We start from the raw sequence: 17,210 nt of genomic DNA on the forward strand, positions 1-17,210 counted from the left end.
GGGGCAATCTTTCCAGTTTGTAGTCTCTTAAACCCAAAGGAGATTTGGCTATGAGTCAGTTCCAACTAAATGGCATTTAAGAGAGGGAAATTAGGTATATGCGAAGTAATTTCATAAAATTGTGTGAACACATACTCCACCCAAAGACATTTCTCTCTACCACACCCAATACGTCAAAATTTCTGTTGGATCTTCCTCTAATATTCCTTTCAAATTTACCTCACCATTTCTGAGGCAAACGGCGACTTAAAACAACGTTTTTTAAGGGGAGCTCTGTGGTCTAGTGGCAAGAAGCTGCACTGAAATCCCAGAGGCTCATGGTTCAAATCTACCAGATGCTCTGCCAGGGAAGGAGGGACAATCTCCTCCTGTACCAGTCAGATCTGATTTGACGGTACACACACACACACACACACAAATAATAAAATAAAAATTAAAAACAAACAAAAAACCACATTTTTTGTTCCAACTTGGTAGGTTCTCAAATTTTAGAGAGTATAGGTTTCCTGTTTAATGGCGGTTTCTACAATCCTATCCCTAATGATTAAAAGAATGGGCCTAGACTAAGGAAATGAGTCTGTATTTTAAACATGCACCCAGATGTTCTGATTATTTATCTAAGTTCTCCTATACTTTACACTCTGTATCTTCTAGCTCATTCAATCACATACAATGCAATGAAGTGACTTTTCTGAACTTCAAAGAAGCATTGATACTTTAAAATCTTCTAAGGAGCTCTACTGTCTACAAATAATGGTTTAAAATCTTCAGCATTTCACTAAGGCTACTTTACTTGTTAGCTCTCATCTATCTTATTTTATATATTCTACAAATGACACAACCTTGCTTGGTGAAACTGAAGAGAACTTGAAGTGTCTGCTGGAGAAGATCAAGGACTGTAGTCTTCAATATGGACTGAAGATCAACATCAAGAAGTCAAAGATTCTCACCACTGGGCCAATTGGCAGCACCACAATAGATGGAGATGAGATTGAGAACATGAACAAGTTCAGCTTGCTCACTTCCACAATCAATACTCTGAGCACCAGCAGTCAGTAAATCAAAATATTAATTGCATTAAGAAAAATCTGCTGTCAGGGACTTCTTTTGAGTTCTAAAGACCAATGATGTCAGCCTAGAGACTTAGGTGTGCTTGATTCAGGCCATGGCATTTGCAATTACTTGCTATTTAACAGAGAGTTCCACAATGACTAAAGATTATTGAAGAATCATCAATGCCTTTGAGTTGTGGTGCTGGAGGAGTACTGAACAATACCTTTGACTGTCAAGAGAACAGACAAACAGACAAGTCTATCCTGGAGAAGGTGAAATCAAGTTGCTCCTTAGAGGCGAGGATCATGAAGCTGAGTTTCAAATATTTTGGCCATGTTGCCAGGAGGGGCCAGTCCTTGGAGAAGAAAAACTAACTCAAAATGGAAGGATAGCATAGGAGAGGAAGACTCCAGATGAGAAGGACTGACACTGTAAGTGAGGTAAATGGGGGGTGTGTGTGGTGTGTGTAGGTGTGCTAGAGTCAGTGAGATTGGCTCAGGATAGGGTACGGGTCAGAGCTATTGTGCATATGGTCGCTATGAATCGACAGCAACTCGATGGCACATAACACTAACAGTAACTTTTAGGATTCAATCAATCTAAATGTCTCTGTGCTTGGAACACATACACCATCTCCTCCTTCCTTTTTTTAGTTCTGAAAAATACAACTATTCTTATTTCTATTCCTGCATTCTTCATGCATGTGCACTAAGTACCCTCTGAGATTCATATCAGATGTGAAAACACATGACAAATGATACTCTACTTCTCAGAAAATATGCTCTGCTTCCAAACCCCTTCTCTCCTGAAACCAGTACTGTTCAACTGGTCTCCACCTCCCTTTCTAGTTCTTTCAGGACAAAATTCACCTCCCTCCCTCACTGTAGCAGCTTTCTCACACAGCCCAAACAAGCCTGAATAAAGAAATTATTTTTAAGGCTTCCTGGGGTAAGTAAAGAAAGCAGGGTTTTCTTTCTTTCTTCCAACTGTTTCTTAATTGAAAATACAATAAGAGTTCAACAGACCTGGAAAGATTTACTTCCTATGGAAAAAACCTTTCAATAAACAGGAAGGGGAAGCTACAGAACAAGTTCACTACATAAATGATTTTGCTTCTTACACTGACTTTTTTAAAGGTCTAAAAATGCTTTATAGTCGTGTGTACTATTAGTCACAAAACTGAATACAACTCATATAATACAAAGTAGGAAGACTAATAAGTATCTAACTCCTGGTAGAAACTAAAACTTGATCTTTCTATACTATGCTTGTACTAAATACCACCACAGGGCAGAAAACAATTACTAAACAATTCTGGGAAAGAAGAGTGGACATGTATTCCAGCTATTCACACACAAAACCTCTCCATTCTAGGTGTTTCTAGTTCAAATCCCTCTAATGATTTCTATTCAGTTTACTCCTTATTTCTAACATCTTCCACTTCTAAACCAGCTTTTATCTCATGATTAAGTTTGGAATACTAAAACAGATGTCACAAATCTTGTATTAATTTGCCATTTTTTCTATATTTTTCCGACTATATTTTAGTATTCTGACCTTTCAAATCATGAAATTGTACTCGATTATTTCTAAATTCTGTTTCTCAAAATTTCTACAATCTTGTCTCTTCCAGCTGAATTGTGCTATTATTTTACTCTACTTCCTAAACCCTGTCTTATTCCTCCCTTGATGAGAAATAATGCATACTGTCTTTTCTCTGAATTTGTATTAAAGCATAATCAGAGGTTTTGTTATTTTGTGGGCATTCTATATATTAAAAAAATGTTGAACACAAGCAATATTTGAACATTTATTTCACAAGTAACTGTAAGTTGCATTATTGTTGTTGAGCACTGTCAGGTCGGAACAGTCACATAAGCTGAACCTCCAGTGGGTTTTCAGAGGCAATTAATGGTACAGGAGGAGATTACCTATCCTTCACCCATGGAGGAGCTGGCAGATTCAAACCCTCAAGACTGCATCATAGCTTCTTACCACTGGGGAATAACCCTTAATGTTAAAATAAAAACCAAAATAGCCGAAATGAGTAAGTAATTGCTAGTTTTTGGCTTGCAGCCACAAGTTTAAGGAACTTTGGTGGCCTACTGGTACGCAGCTGTACTGCAATTCCAAAGGCATGCAATTTAAATCCACCAGCTGCTCCAAGGGAGAATGGGCTATCTCTTCCCATGCAAATTACTGCCTCTAAAAATCCACTGGAGAGTTAGCTATGGGTCAGTTTTGACTCAACAGCACACAACAACAGTCATAAATTTGCTACTTCCACTTCATTTGAACTCATGTTTTCTCAAAAGCCAAGTTGTACACAGTAACATTAAAGAGAAGACATCAAAAAGTATAGTGGGATAATGGAAATAAGAATTACAAAAAAGTGAGAAAAGTGTGATTACACTCCAAGTACTGAAATTAATGTCTCTGAGCAAGATGAAGAGCTGCATGAAAAAGTAACTTATCCTGCAAACCTTCACTCAAACTTTATTAAAAAAAATGTAATGCAAAAAACTATTTTTAAAAAGCTGTAAGCTGTATGTCACAGATATTTTTGCTTTATAAATATTTAGTAAGATACCAACATGATTTTAATTTTTTTTTTATGTTCTGCTGTAGACTGAATAAGCTCTGATTGTGATATAGTTAAAGAATTTGGTCAGTGATTTAAAAGGTCAGTGATTTAAATCCAGGAGCACTCCCTATTGGTGAAAAAGGTGGCAGTCTGCTCTGTAAAGATCTCTAGTGGTGTAAATTCTCTGGCTACTTCTACATCTCCCACAGTGTTGGTAGGAGTCAAGACAACTCTAGAGCGGTGAATTTCACTTTTTTGAAATTACTAAGAAAATTGGACCAATTTATTAATGTTGTTTTGGGTGCTGATGAGCCAACTACAACTCATGGTGACCCTAGGAACCACAGATCCCTGCCCTATCTTCTGCCGCCTTTATCATCTCTGATATACTACAGCCTATTTGTCATTCCATCTTGTTACGGTCTTCCTCTCTCTCTGACCTTCAACTTTTCTTAGCATTATTTGTTTTTCCCGGGACTGGTCCCTCCTGACAACATACCCAAAGTTTGTTAAGACAAAAATTCACCATCCTTGCCTCTGAGGAACACCATGTTTGCACTTTCTCTAAGACGTATTTGTTCTTGTGGCGGTCCATGAGATATTCAGCACTCTTCTTCACACAATCCAAAGGCACTGACTCTTCTGACATCCTTACTCACTGCCTGATTTATTAATGAAGAGATGTCAGTGGTCCAAACTTTATGCAGCCTTGCCTATCATTATGTGAAATATGCTTTCTATTAATGGTAATAATAAAAGATGTGGAATGATGTGGAATTTTACTAACTAGGAAAGGATATGATGATTAATTATATCCAAAAGAAAAAAACCAAAAAGTTTCAATTTAATGTTAGATTAAACATTATCAGCATTCCACTTAAGATGATTTTAACTACTATCACAAATAATATAACTCCGTGGAGCTAATCGAATACTGTTGTCAAATGCACTGCATGTCAACCAACAGCCACCTCTTGCAGAAAATAACATGCAAAACACTGCTCAATTCTGTACCATCCTCACAACTGTAACTGTTTGAAAACAATCTTGCAGCCACTGAGTATATCCACCTTGGCAAAGGTCATCTTCTTTTTCACTTATCTTCTATTTTATCAAGTAGCTGTTGTCCTACATGACTTGATCACTTAGAAAAGATGTCCAAAGTAAGTGAAACGAAATCTCACCTCATTTCTATGTGCCCTAGAAATGAGGACTTCCTTTCTAGGGAGCATACTGTCTGTTTTTCTTCCAAGATGGGTTTGTTCCTTCAATATTCTTCATCCTCTCCTCAATTCAAAGGTGTCAATTCTTTTTTTAGTGTTCTCTTTACATTTTCTGGCTTTCACATGCAAATGAGCTGGGCAGGTGTGACTTAACCACTGAGATGCTAACTGAAGGCTGGCAATTCAAACCCACGAAGAGGCTGTGGGAGGGCCTGGCAGTCAGCTCCCACAAGGAATACAACTTAGAAACCCTTAAGGGCAGTTGCTTTACTCTGTCACACTGTGTGGCTCTGAGTGGAACATCAACTGGACAGCACAGCGTCTAACAACAATCAAGTACTATATAACCTCAAGCATCTAAATCAAGCACAAACCAACTCCCCTTACTGCCTTGTCCCCTTAAGCTAACATGAGCATTTTAAAAATAGAAAGAAAGAGTATGTTTAAAACATTTTTTAAAAGAAAAAAATAAATGCTATTAATATCATAAAGAAAATTTTTGGAATTTACTTGGTGAGGCAAAAATGACACTGTTGCCAGCCATACTGTGTAGCTCTATGGTGACACAAAACAAAGCGCAACATAGTATTTCATTTTCTCCCACATCCAATTGAGATTAATTAAATCTTCCACCTACTCTTTATAAGTTCTTGTTTCAGGATCTTCTGTCATGACATCATGTAGGCCCTCCACTGAGATGTTTATAATTCCACAGAATTTATCTTGGATAACACTAGAATAAAACAGAAACAGAATAAATTAACCAGAGTATTTAAATTGCTAACTTTTAAAAATAATATAAATCAGATAAATTTATGCAGATATTGGGAATAACTGCAAAGAAACACAATAAAACTTTGTTTTTTAAATGCAGCATGAATGTTAGACACTTTATTTGAGCACAGTGGTATTTATACAACTACATGTATTTGTCAAAACATTTTCAAGACTGGCTTTTATTTGTCAAAACAATATACTTTCAAGACTGGCTTTTACTATAGGAAAACTACACCTTTATATTTTGGTGATTGTTAAGTGTCATCAAGTTGAGTATGACTCATAGAAACCCTATGAAGTACTAAAGATCTGACCCCTCTCTTATCCTGTGCCATAACATTGCTGTTGATTGCTATAGAGTCAAGCACGACTCATAGCAACCCTATGAACAAAAGGCCTGAGGCCTTTCTAGAACTATCGTTACTTATCAAAGTTCATAGAGTTGCCAGAGGCATGTTGTTTAGGAAGTGGATGCCACTCTTACTATTTACCTTAAAAAGGAAATGTGAAAATATAGAATAATCTACTTGGCACATTAAATTATAAGTCTGCATTTAAAACTAACTGGATAAATCCCTTTCCTGCAAATAAATTATATTTGAGTTAATTAATTTTAACCAACATTATGGAGTCCAAAAAATGTGTTACACATCCTTACAGATTTTAAGGATAAAAAGATGGCTACAAGTAGCAAAGCTTAATAGGACAGCAAGCAATAAACGCTGGAGAGAAAATGGAGAGATTGGAACTCTCATACACTGTTGGTGGGATTATAAATAGTACAACCTCTCTGGAAGGCAGTTTGGTGTTCCCTCAGAAAGTTGGACATTGAAATTCCAAATAACTCAGCTATTCCACTACTAGGAATATACTGAGGAAAACAAGAACCGAGACACAAACAGATTTGTACACCAATGTTCATCAAAGTGTTATTCACAATAGCAATAAAATGGAAATAGACAAAATGTCCATCAACAAAGGAATAGTTTAAGAAACCGTGGTGCAATCACACAATGGAATACATGGAGCACTCAGGAGCAATGATTGGGAAAAATACTGTACAAGTTTGGAGAGGCTGCAGAGCATTATTCTGAGTGAACAAAATGAGTCTTATAAGGACAAATATTGCTTAATATCATTATTATAAAAATAGGAATACTGGTAAGATGTGTACCAAAGTCCAAGGCGGAAATGGGAGGGGGAAAGGTATGGGAGTGGGGGGGCACTTTGCAAGACATAGCAAGAGAGCAAAGGAATTGAGAAAAATTCAATGGAGACCTAAAAAGGTGGTTTAATGGCAGGCATGGATCAATGGTGATTAACTTTTATAAAATAAAATATATAAAAAGGAGCAGAAGTGACATCCACGTTCTAAACAACATGCCTCTGGAAACTCTTTGAACACTGATAAATGACGATAGCAATAGAAAAGTTTCAGGCCTTTTGTTCACAGGGTCACTATGAATCATGCTCAACTCAACAGCAATGAACAACAATGTGAAACACTATGTGGATGGAAGAATGCATGAAACACAATGTATATAAACAAAATACAATGTATGTGACTTCTGTATGAAAACTAATATAAGTTTTTTAGAAGATGGCTACAGCAGAAAACTCAAACTAAAAAACACTCAAAGTCAAAACTCAAAGTGCTAATAACTGAATATATAGCTATATGAAGATGTCTTAAACAACTGAATATATTTACTTTGAGAAACAATCAGTTGTAAATGTAGTTCATTATGTACTAAAAATCTGTAGAAAGGATGTGAAATTAATCATCACATCAGATATTCCTTTTGTTTGTTTTTACCACATTATGGTATCTTAATTATGAGTTTCAATTTTTGGTATACAGTCAAGTCAGAGTGTCCTGTTAGCTGGATGGTGTTAAAAAGAACACTAGTAAATTACTGTCAAGAGTCACTATGAGTTGGATACAATTTCAAGAGCAATTGGATTTGCTTTGGAAGTTTAACTAATAATTCTGTAAAGCCTCATCCTTTTGTGCACTGGGTCACTATCAGTGGGAGCTGACTCAATGGCACCTTATCACAACATTTCTTGCCCTTGTTCCCTAGAGACTAGTCATTATATCATCAATAAAGATTTAGAAATGTTCAAGCTATAACTCTTTCATTGATTCCTCCTTTATTAGCATGTTCCAAATAAATAAAGGAATCTTTATTTCTATATAAAGTTATTTTTGGATTCCATTCATTTCTTGTTACTGAAGGTTTCCAAATAGGCAAACTGGGTGCTTGCTATCCATTCTCTTATATTGTCTACTTTTTCTTACTTGTAAAACATTCAAGGGTTTTCAAGGTCTTCAGCAAATTCTACCAAATGTATCTTTAGTAAATAATATCCCATTATTCTCTCTTTCACTACTTTTAGGCAGTTAACCCATCTTGTCTGGCATATAATTGTTCCTGAATCTACAACTCTGCTTACCCTACTTCCTGTCACTCACAATGTTCTGACATTTTCTAATCAATTTAGCTCACTTTCTCCATGATGATCTCACTAACCAATCCCTCATCCACTGTAAGGCAACACTGTAACTTTCGCATTTCTAACATAAATTTCCAGCATAAAGTCTTTGCATAATTAACTTAGTATACAAATCATGTGGCATCTTTTGTATTACTTTTTCTAAATGTCTTTTAATTTTTCATGGCTGCATGCCTTCTTGCCCTAAAATAACAAGTAACTTGAGGCAGACCATGTATCATATTTAGTTTTTAATCACCCACAGTGTTACATTATGCATAATGTAGATGCACAAGAAATAATCAAGGAAATTAAGAATCCCCAAAACTTGTGAACTTGCATTGTTCTCTTTCTGTAATTTTTTTCTTACTTATCTTTTACATTAGAAGTATGCCTGAGAACTGAATTGTAGATATCAGACACTAAGACTAACAGGAGGCATGAGCCAGGTAATAGAACAGATGGTGACTGTTTGGGAAATTTATTTTCAAAACATTAATTTTAGAAAATACAAGGTAAGGTTAGCATGAGAAATCAAAGACAGAAATATGAAAGTAAAACCAAAAGGGGAAAAAGTTACTAATAACTTTAATTTCTTACAGTGAAAATTATTTCTTTACTACTTGGGTGACACAGAAACTCATTTTCATAGAAACACAGTGCAGAAAGAAAATTTTGTTATGTACCATTGAGTTGCTTGCAACCCATAGCAACCCTATGTACAACAGCTCTGAACCCTGCTCTATCCTGTGTCAACCTTATTGTCTCTGACACACCTACTCCTATTACCCCAGTCACTGAGTCAATTCATCTCATCGTTCTGCTTTCCTCCACCCTTCCAAGCATGATATCCCTCTCCAAGGATTGGTCTCTCCTGACAATATCCCCAAAGTATGTCAGACAAAGCTCAGAATCCTTGCCTCCAACAAGCAAGCTGGTTTCACCCTCTCTAGGACTAACTTGTTGTTTTCCTGGCAGTGCATGGTATATTAAATACTCTTCTCCAGCACTACAGCTCAAAAGCATCAATTCTCTATCATCCTTTGTCATTGTCCAGCTTTCTGACGTATAGTAAGTAACTGCGAAGACTATAACCTGATCAAGTGCACCTTAGTCTCCAGACTGACGTTATTGCTCTTCAGCACTCTGGGGAGGGCCCTGACAGCACAGTTTATCTTAAAAAAAAGACCTGGAAATCATAAATTCTATTTCACCTGTGTTGTGTCATTAAGTGATGCCTGAGTTAGCTCTGAATCACAGCAAGCTTATGTACAAAAAAAGGAAAACCTGCAACATCTATTGTGCTTAAGTCCACCGATCCAGTCACTATGCAAGTTCATCCTGTTGAAGGTCTTCTCTTTCATGGATCCTCTACTTTATCAAGTATGCTGTCCTACTACAGGGACGATTACTAATAGCATCCCCAAAGCATGTGAGATGAAGTCTCATCATCCTTGTTTCTAAGAAGGATTATTGCTGTACTACTTCCAAGACAGACTTACTTGCTCTTTTGGATAGTCAATTGTATTTCCAGAATTTTTTACCAACACTACAATTCAGGGAATGAAATATTGTGGCCATTTGATCTTTTAAACCATTTCCATATGTTGCTGGTTTTGGATGCCATCAAGTCCACTACAGCTCATAAAAATCATATAAATAACATATCAAAACCTTGCCCTATCCTATGCCATCCACATGACTGTCAATATACTCTAGCCCATTGTTAAAATTACTACATCAGTCTCGTGAAGGAATTTCCTCTCTTTCATTGATCCTCCATCTTTCCAAGCACGATGTATTTTTCAAAGAATTGGGAGGACTTCTTTAAAGTGCTAAAGAGAAAGGGTATCAGCTTAAATACTAAGGTGTGCCTGATTCAAGCCAATGATACTTTCAATTGTTTCATATGCATCTGAAAATTGGAAAATAGTTTGTTGCTGTTAGGTGTCATTCTGTTGAGTATGAATCATAGCAATCCTATGAACAAAAGATGTGAATGCCCTTGTTCCATCCTGCGCCATCCTCACATTTCCTGACACATAGGAGCCCAGTGCACCAGTCACCATGTCAATCCACCTGGTCAAAGGTCTTCCTCTCCTGCGCCAACAATCCACCCTTAATAGCATCATGTCCCTCTCCAAGGAACAGCCCCTCCTAGAAACATCCCAAAATGTGCGTGAGGCAAAGCCTCATCATTCTTCCCTCCAAAGAGCACACCGTTGTACCCTTCCAACACATATCTGTTTGTTCTTTTGGCTGTACATGGGATGCTCAACGCTCTCCTCCAACAGCACAGCTCAAAGGCGCCAATTCTTACTCTGACATCCTTATTCACTGTCCAGCTCTCAGATGCATAGCAAGTGATCAGAAAGACCATGACCTGAATCAGACACACCCTAAGTCCTCAAACTGATGTCTTTACTCCTCTATAATCTGGAGAGGTCCCTAACTGACAATGAGTTGGAACACCCAAAAAAGAATTTATGGCTTGAGTTGTGGTGTTGGTAAAGAATAATGAATATCCCATGAACTGCCAAAAGAACAAACAAATCTGTCTTGGAAGGAGTGCAGCCAGGGTATTCCTTACGGGCAAAAATGGTGAGACTTTGTATCGTCATTTCCATCTGCTGTTATTGTTAGGTGCCATCAAGTCAAGTGCGACTCAGCGCAACCATCTGCACATCAGATGTGAACCCTGTCCTATCCTGTGCCATCGACATCCCCTCTTGACACGCTTGAGAACACTGCTACAGTCACTGTGCCAATCCATTCTGCTGAGAGTCTTCCTCTCTTTCATTGACGCTTCACTTTTCCAAGCATTATGCTCCTCTCCAAGGAAGAGTCTCTCCTAGAAAAATGTCCAAAGTATGAGAGAGAAAGCTTCATCATCTTTGCTTCTCGGTTAATTTATTTTCAGTAAAAGATAGTCACATGACTAAAACTGTAGTTCATTTTGAATCTAATTCTTTTCTAAAAGTATGACATAGGCTTCTGGAATAGAAGAAAGAATAATTACTCATGGAGTATGTGAACGGCAGCAACAAGTTGTTGTTAATGTGTTATTGAGTTGCTTGCAACTCTTAGGGAACCTATGTATAACAACTCTGAACTCTGAACTCGATGCCAAACTCATCAGCTCCAACACACCCAGCTCCCTCTGTTACCCCAGTCACTGACTCAATCCATCTCATCCAGAGTCTTCCTCTCTTGTACTGTCCCTCCACCCTCCCAAGCACAGTGATTATCTTTTCCTCGCTTAGGAAAAAGATATACTAAAGAAAAAATATAATGATTGGCAGTTTTTGTGTTTACTGATCTAATTTCTAAAATAATGCTGGTTTCAACTGGGCTTCTTGCATCATTACAAACCCAAAACACAGTGTTCAGGAAACAAAATGTCCTAATAAAACAAATGTTTTCATTCCCAAAGGCATAAACTAGTATATAATGATATATGTGGTAAGCCTGGCAGCAAGATAGGAAGAAGGCCCATGAACAACCTGTTATGCAGGTGACCAACTCTTCTTGCTGAAAGCGAGGAGTGTTTGAGGTCCTTAGAGCAGAAATTAGTATGAATTACATCTCAACAACAAGGAAACAAAAATCCTCACCACTAGACTGATAAGCAACATTATGATTGACAGAGACAAGACTGAAACTGTCAGCTACTTCATCCTGTTAGGATCCACAATCAACATCCTTGGTATTAGCAGTTAAGAGATCATGAAATGTCCTGTATTTGGCAAGTTTTCTGTTAAGGACTTCTCTAAATTCTTGAAGAGTAATGATGTCAATTTAAAGGCTGAGGTGAATCTGATTTAAGCCACAACCTTTCCAGTCACTTGCTATACATAAGAGCTAGACAGTGAGTAAGGACAACTTAAGAAGATTCTGTGTCTTTTAGCTGTGGGGTTGGAAAAAAAATTCTGAATATCCTGTGAAATGCCAAATGAATAAACAGGTATGTCTTGGAGAAGGTATAGCCAGAGTGCTCCTTGGAACCTAGGATGGTAAAGCTTTGTCTCAAATGCTTTCAGCATGCAGTTAAGTGAGGCTAATCCTTGAAGAAAGGCATCACGCTTGGAAAGATGGAGGATCAGAGAGAGAGAAAAGACCCTCGGCCAGATGGACTATTACAATGACACCAATGACTGGCTCAGGTGTATCAGTGATGACAGGACAGGGTTCAGGCCTGTTGTTCACAGGGTCACTTGGAGTCATACTTAACGTCACTTAACAATAAGCAGTATTAGGTTGGACTACATAGGAAAAAACTGAGTATTTACTTCCATCTTTCTTAGTATGTTTCTAATGAGTATCCTGCACTTCTAATTTCTTAGATAACGGATCCATCAACATAGAGCATGTGCATCAAATTACTTAAAAATGAAATTTTTCTATGTAACATTCTTCATCCTCTAACATCTGAAAACATCCCTGAAATCTTAAGTTAACTTTACAGAACAGTTTGACGAACTAAAACCAATGGTGCTACATTTTTGTTTAGCAGATCTAAGAAGGAAGTGAATCAGAATCAAAGTCACTTTAGAATTTTCTCTCATCTAACTAGCAAATAAGCATACTATTTAAGTATCACACCTAATTAATATTTATATTCCTTTACATTATAAAATTTTAGTATGTCAGTAAAGTTAGGGTTAAAGTCACAATCAAAATATTTTTATAACTATATTTGTTTCTCTATGTCATTTAAGAGGATTATGCAAAGAAAGACTCACCAAAAGAAAAACCCCTCATTTGTCAGTCCTATGCCAGATTTTCTTTGACACCAGAGATTACAAAAGTGGTGACATTTGCATTAAAATGAAGGTGTCTATTTGTTTTCCTAGTTATTTTCCAGAGCTTGGGCTGCAGATATTTTTGTCATTTAAATGGAACCACACATCCTTTCTACACAGTAATTCTCTGTATGGCCATAGGAAAGTATATTAATAAATCTGGATCCCTTGACACATACTGGCAAGGAAATAAGTTAAATATGCACAGTGGAAATTCACTGAGTTATCTTAAAGTGCTAGCTGAACTTTTTGCACCCAAAAGTGATCCTCATGAAAGCTGTGGTGTTATAAACAATACCCTTACCTACCTTTCTATTAGAATAAACACATCTATAGACAAAATAATAGCCATATTTAACTGTACAATATAACCTGCTATGGGATAGGAGAGGAAAGAAAGTACCTTCTTGAGCTTCAAGAGAAATTCCATGTTACAAGAAACATAGTCTAATGTTTTAAAATGTGGAAGCATCATGAAAAGAAACAGGTGATCATTGATTGGTACACAACTATTCATAAAAGTAGCCACTAAAATAAAATCAGTGCTTACTCTGGATGCTTATAGGTATCTATAAAAGGAGCAACAGAAATGTGGGAAAGGCTGAATCTGATCTACTTTCTAAAGGGCAACTGTCCCCATTAATAATATGCATAGTACTAAACAAATAACTGCATGGTCAGACATGCCACTCCTCATGCTCTTGCACCTATTTTTATGAGCCACTGGGTCTAATGTCTGCTGCAACCTGACGCACAGACTTTATTCACAGTTCTGAGGTTTTTTAGGGAAATAGGTTTGGGGAGGGGGAGGCAAAGAGTATCACACAATGCAAGTCTAGGTTTACTCCAAAAGTCCTAAACCAGAATAACAAGGCACAGTTCCTCAATTAGTAAAAGTTCAGGTTCAGTACAGCAGCACAAATGCCATCTCTGGTCTCCCAAAACCTTTACCTCAGAGCAGTTACAAGTCATGTTTTCTTTCAGTCATCCAGCTAGTAAAACCTTTAACTATGGCTCCATCTCCAGGGTTCCTATCATAATACCTTGCCACAACCTCCTCACAACAGTGCCACAGTCTCTTCACCATCTGCCACCATCCAACATCTCTCATAGTGTGGAAAGTGCTCTCTTATATTGGTGTCACAGTTCTAGAGGATTTGCAAGACCATATGCCTACAGTTAAAGTAGATGGAGACTCTGCCCCGACAGCAACTAATGAAATAGCTAGAAAAGCCAATTTTCAACAATAATTTAAAGAATGTCACTTGACAGATCTGGTCTTTGTTTTCTTAAAAAGATGTCACAGATGACTCACAGCTGACAGTGAAATGGGTTTTCAAAGGCAGTAAACTGCAAGAGAGAAGAAGACTTCTCATTTTTCTCCAGTGGGACAGCAGATGCCCAGTGTGTACCTTTGGGTTGTCAGTGCAACTCCTTACTAACAGGTCACCAGAGCTCCCAAAAAAGGCTATAATTACTGTTCTCCAACACTAGTTGGAAAGCAAACTAGAAGTAGCTGCAGTGGAAATTTGGTAATTTCTAGAAAAGTTGACTACAGAACCACCATATGATTCAGTCAGCACTTCTACTCTTAGGTATATACCCAAAAGACTTGAAAGCAGCAATCCACATATACATATGTATACCACAGATCATGGCACATTTTTTTAAATTTTTTTTTTTTACTGCACACTATTTATATTCAAAAGGAAATAGAGAAATGTCTTGGCAAGCTCTGGTGGCCTGGTGGCAAGAAGCTGCACTGCAATCACCGAGGTGAAGTTCATTGTATAACCTGCGTTTGTGTCTCTTATAAAATGTATTTGCAATGAATAAGTCATTGATTTTACAAAATTTAATCATTCTATCTCCAGCCTCATTCCTGTCACTAAGCCCATGTTTTCCGACTACTGATTCTTCTTCACTATTCCCAACTTCTGCATGGTGGTGGTAGAATTTGGAAAAATAATTAAAACAGGTACTTCGTTTGAAGAACCTATAATCTGTGCCAATGAAACATACATATAGGAATGGATGAAATTCTGTATGGTTATTCTGGGTATATTAAAAATTTTTAAAGTGTAATTAACAGAGAACTGGTAATTACAAGGTTAAGGACTTCAATATGATGAATTTCTTTTATCTATGGCCTTCATAGCTTTGGGTTCATGATTCTGTCAAAAAAGATTGGTTGGGTCACACTCTGCCCTGTAAGTTCATTCACCTTGTAGAAATATTATGCAAATAGTGGTATCTAAGCCAATCAGCAGAACTGAGTGATTTTTAATAACTGGTGGGATTGTGAAAGGGATAAAGAATTTGTTTACATAATTGCTAAAACTCAAAGTAGACAGATAAACTTCCTGCTATCAAGGAGAATCCAGAGTGGTCCTCAAGACCAAGGGTCTTTGCACTGACACAGACCCACATGTGAGAGCTGTTAATACTGAAGAACAAAAAGAAACAGTACGCACAACAGAGACAAATGTCAGAGAGATGGAAGCCGCAGAACAAGTGACAGGAACCTGAAAACCAGCGGGCAGCTTGACACAGAGCACAGAGCTGGACACAGAGCAAAGATACAAAGAGAATTGGAAGGGGCTGCAGCCAAGGCTCATGTAGGGGATCTTGAAAACAAGTGACAGTGTGAGGCTTTAAGTGCCCTGCATTTTGCAGCAGATTCACTGGATGTGCTGAAAGACTACCTAAAGCCTTGAAAGGCCTGGTGTCATAGCCTCAGAAGATTCTCTGTCTCATGGCAGGGTCAGATCCAGTGAGTCTCACAGGCAGAGCAAAAGTGTTAGAAATTGTCTAAAGAGAAAAAAAAAACAAAAAACAACACCTGGTCATGGGTATGTCTGAAAGAGACAGAAGAATGGCACAGCCTCTCACTGACCAAGAGGAGAAAGCAGATAAAGAGCTTGTAGCCCAGCCCCATGGTGCTTCTAGAGCCACATCAACAGCAACAGGGTTGTTTATCTGTTGCTGACTTACAGACTCAGTTATGGTACTAACAATGACGTTTATTAGAGAAGGATGTTGGAGAATGGAGGAGGCAAAGAATACCAATGCAAATCCAAGTTTTAGCCCCACAGTCCTAAGGCACAATTCCTCAATTAGTCTAGGCTCCAGTGTCGGTCTGGCAGTCAAATCCAAATCATCCAGCAATGTTTGCCTCAGAGTAGTTATTAAGTCAGCTTCTCATTCAAGGATCAGCAAGAACAGCAAAAACCTTTAACTGTATTGCCAGCACAAATGCAAGAAGCCTCAAGTCACACCTTGCCACAATTTTTCCACAGCAACACCACAATCTCTCTACTACCATCACCAGGGTCTTGTTCCAGTCTCCCTCAAGTCTTGCCACCACAAACAAGTCTTGGTGCTTCAGTGAAGGAAGCACTTTCACTTATCCTACTCCCATAGCTGTTGATGATTTTTTTAAGGCTATGTTTCTGCAGTTAAGGTAACTGGAGACCAGAAGAGAATAACTGTAATGGCTAAAAAAATGTCAACTTTTAAGCTAACACCACAGGAGCCATGCAGCTCCTGGGCAGTATGGTGGGAAAGTGGTGTATTCAGTAAGCATGAAAGAGTGCTGTCCTAGTTGGAACTGGTCTGGAGTGACAAAGAATATCAAAGGCTGTATCCTGGTGTTTCCAAGATGACCCTGATCTCAAGCTGTTGCCTGTTAGTACTTTAACAAACCACCAAACTGTAAGGGAGTCTGAGTCATGTGTAGCCACGGCAATGAACTATCAAAACCGATAGGTAAGTGTGACCAAAGGGGAAACAGATGGAGTAAGAAATAATATTTTAAATAAATAAAAGGTGGAAACTGGAGGTTACATCTGACTTCCACCTCAGAGGAACCAACCTTTTCCTGATTCTGCTTCTTATCCTTCAGGAATCTAGATAACTGCTGATGCCAGATTACAGGATATGACATTATAATGAAAATGTTGTACTTAGCTGAAAACAAACTTAGTAAGGATTAGTAACAAGTAAACTGTGCTTGTGTTATGAAAGTTGTAAAACGTACATGGGTTGGGTTAAATTTCCAGGAACATGTTTTATATCACAAAGCTCTGAATTAAACACTGCACTTTGATCTGGGAAAATATTTCATGGTCGAGTTTTGTTGTGATGATGAAAACACTAAAATAAAGTATTTCTAAGAAGCATTTTACAGGGAGCTCTGATGGCCTAGTGGCAAGACACTGCACTGCAATCCCGGAGGAATGCGGTTCAAATCCACCAGATGCTCTGCTGGAGAAG

At 37.8% G+C, this 17,210-nt stretch overlaps 1 protein-coding gene across 1 annotated transcript in view; it reads right to left on the minus strand.

Annotated features, from left to right (window-relative positions):
* Positions 1-17,210, minus strand: part of IPO11 (importin 11) — a 228,489-nt gene that overhangs the window by 22,736 nt on the left and 188,543 nt on the right. Inside the window, 1 exon segment of the mRNA XM_006891505.1 lies at positions 5,498-5,593. Coding sequence (XP_006891567.1) covers positions 5,498-5,593 — 96 coding nt within the window.

Source organism: Elephantulus edwardii, unplaced genomic scaffold, assembly GCF_000299155.1.
Source record: "Elephantulus edwardii isolate Elephantulus edwardi_28Jun2011 unplaced genomic scaffold, EleEdw1.0 scaffold00099, whole genome shotgun sequence".
Taxonomy (NCBI): domain Eukaryota; kingdom Metazoa; phylum Chordata; class Mammalia; order Macroscelidea; family Macroscelididae; genus Elephantulus; species Elephantulus edwardii.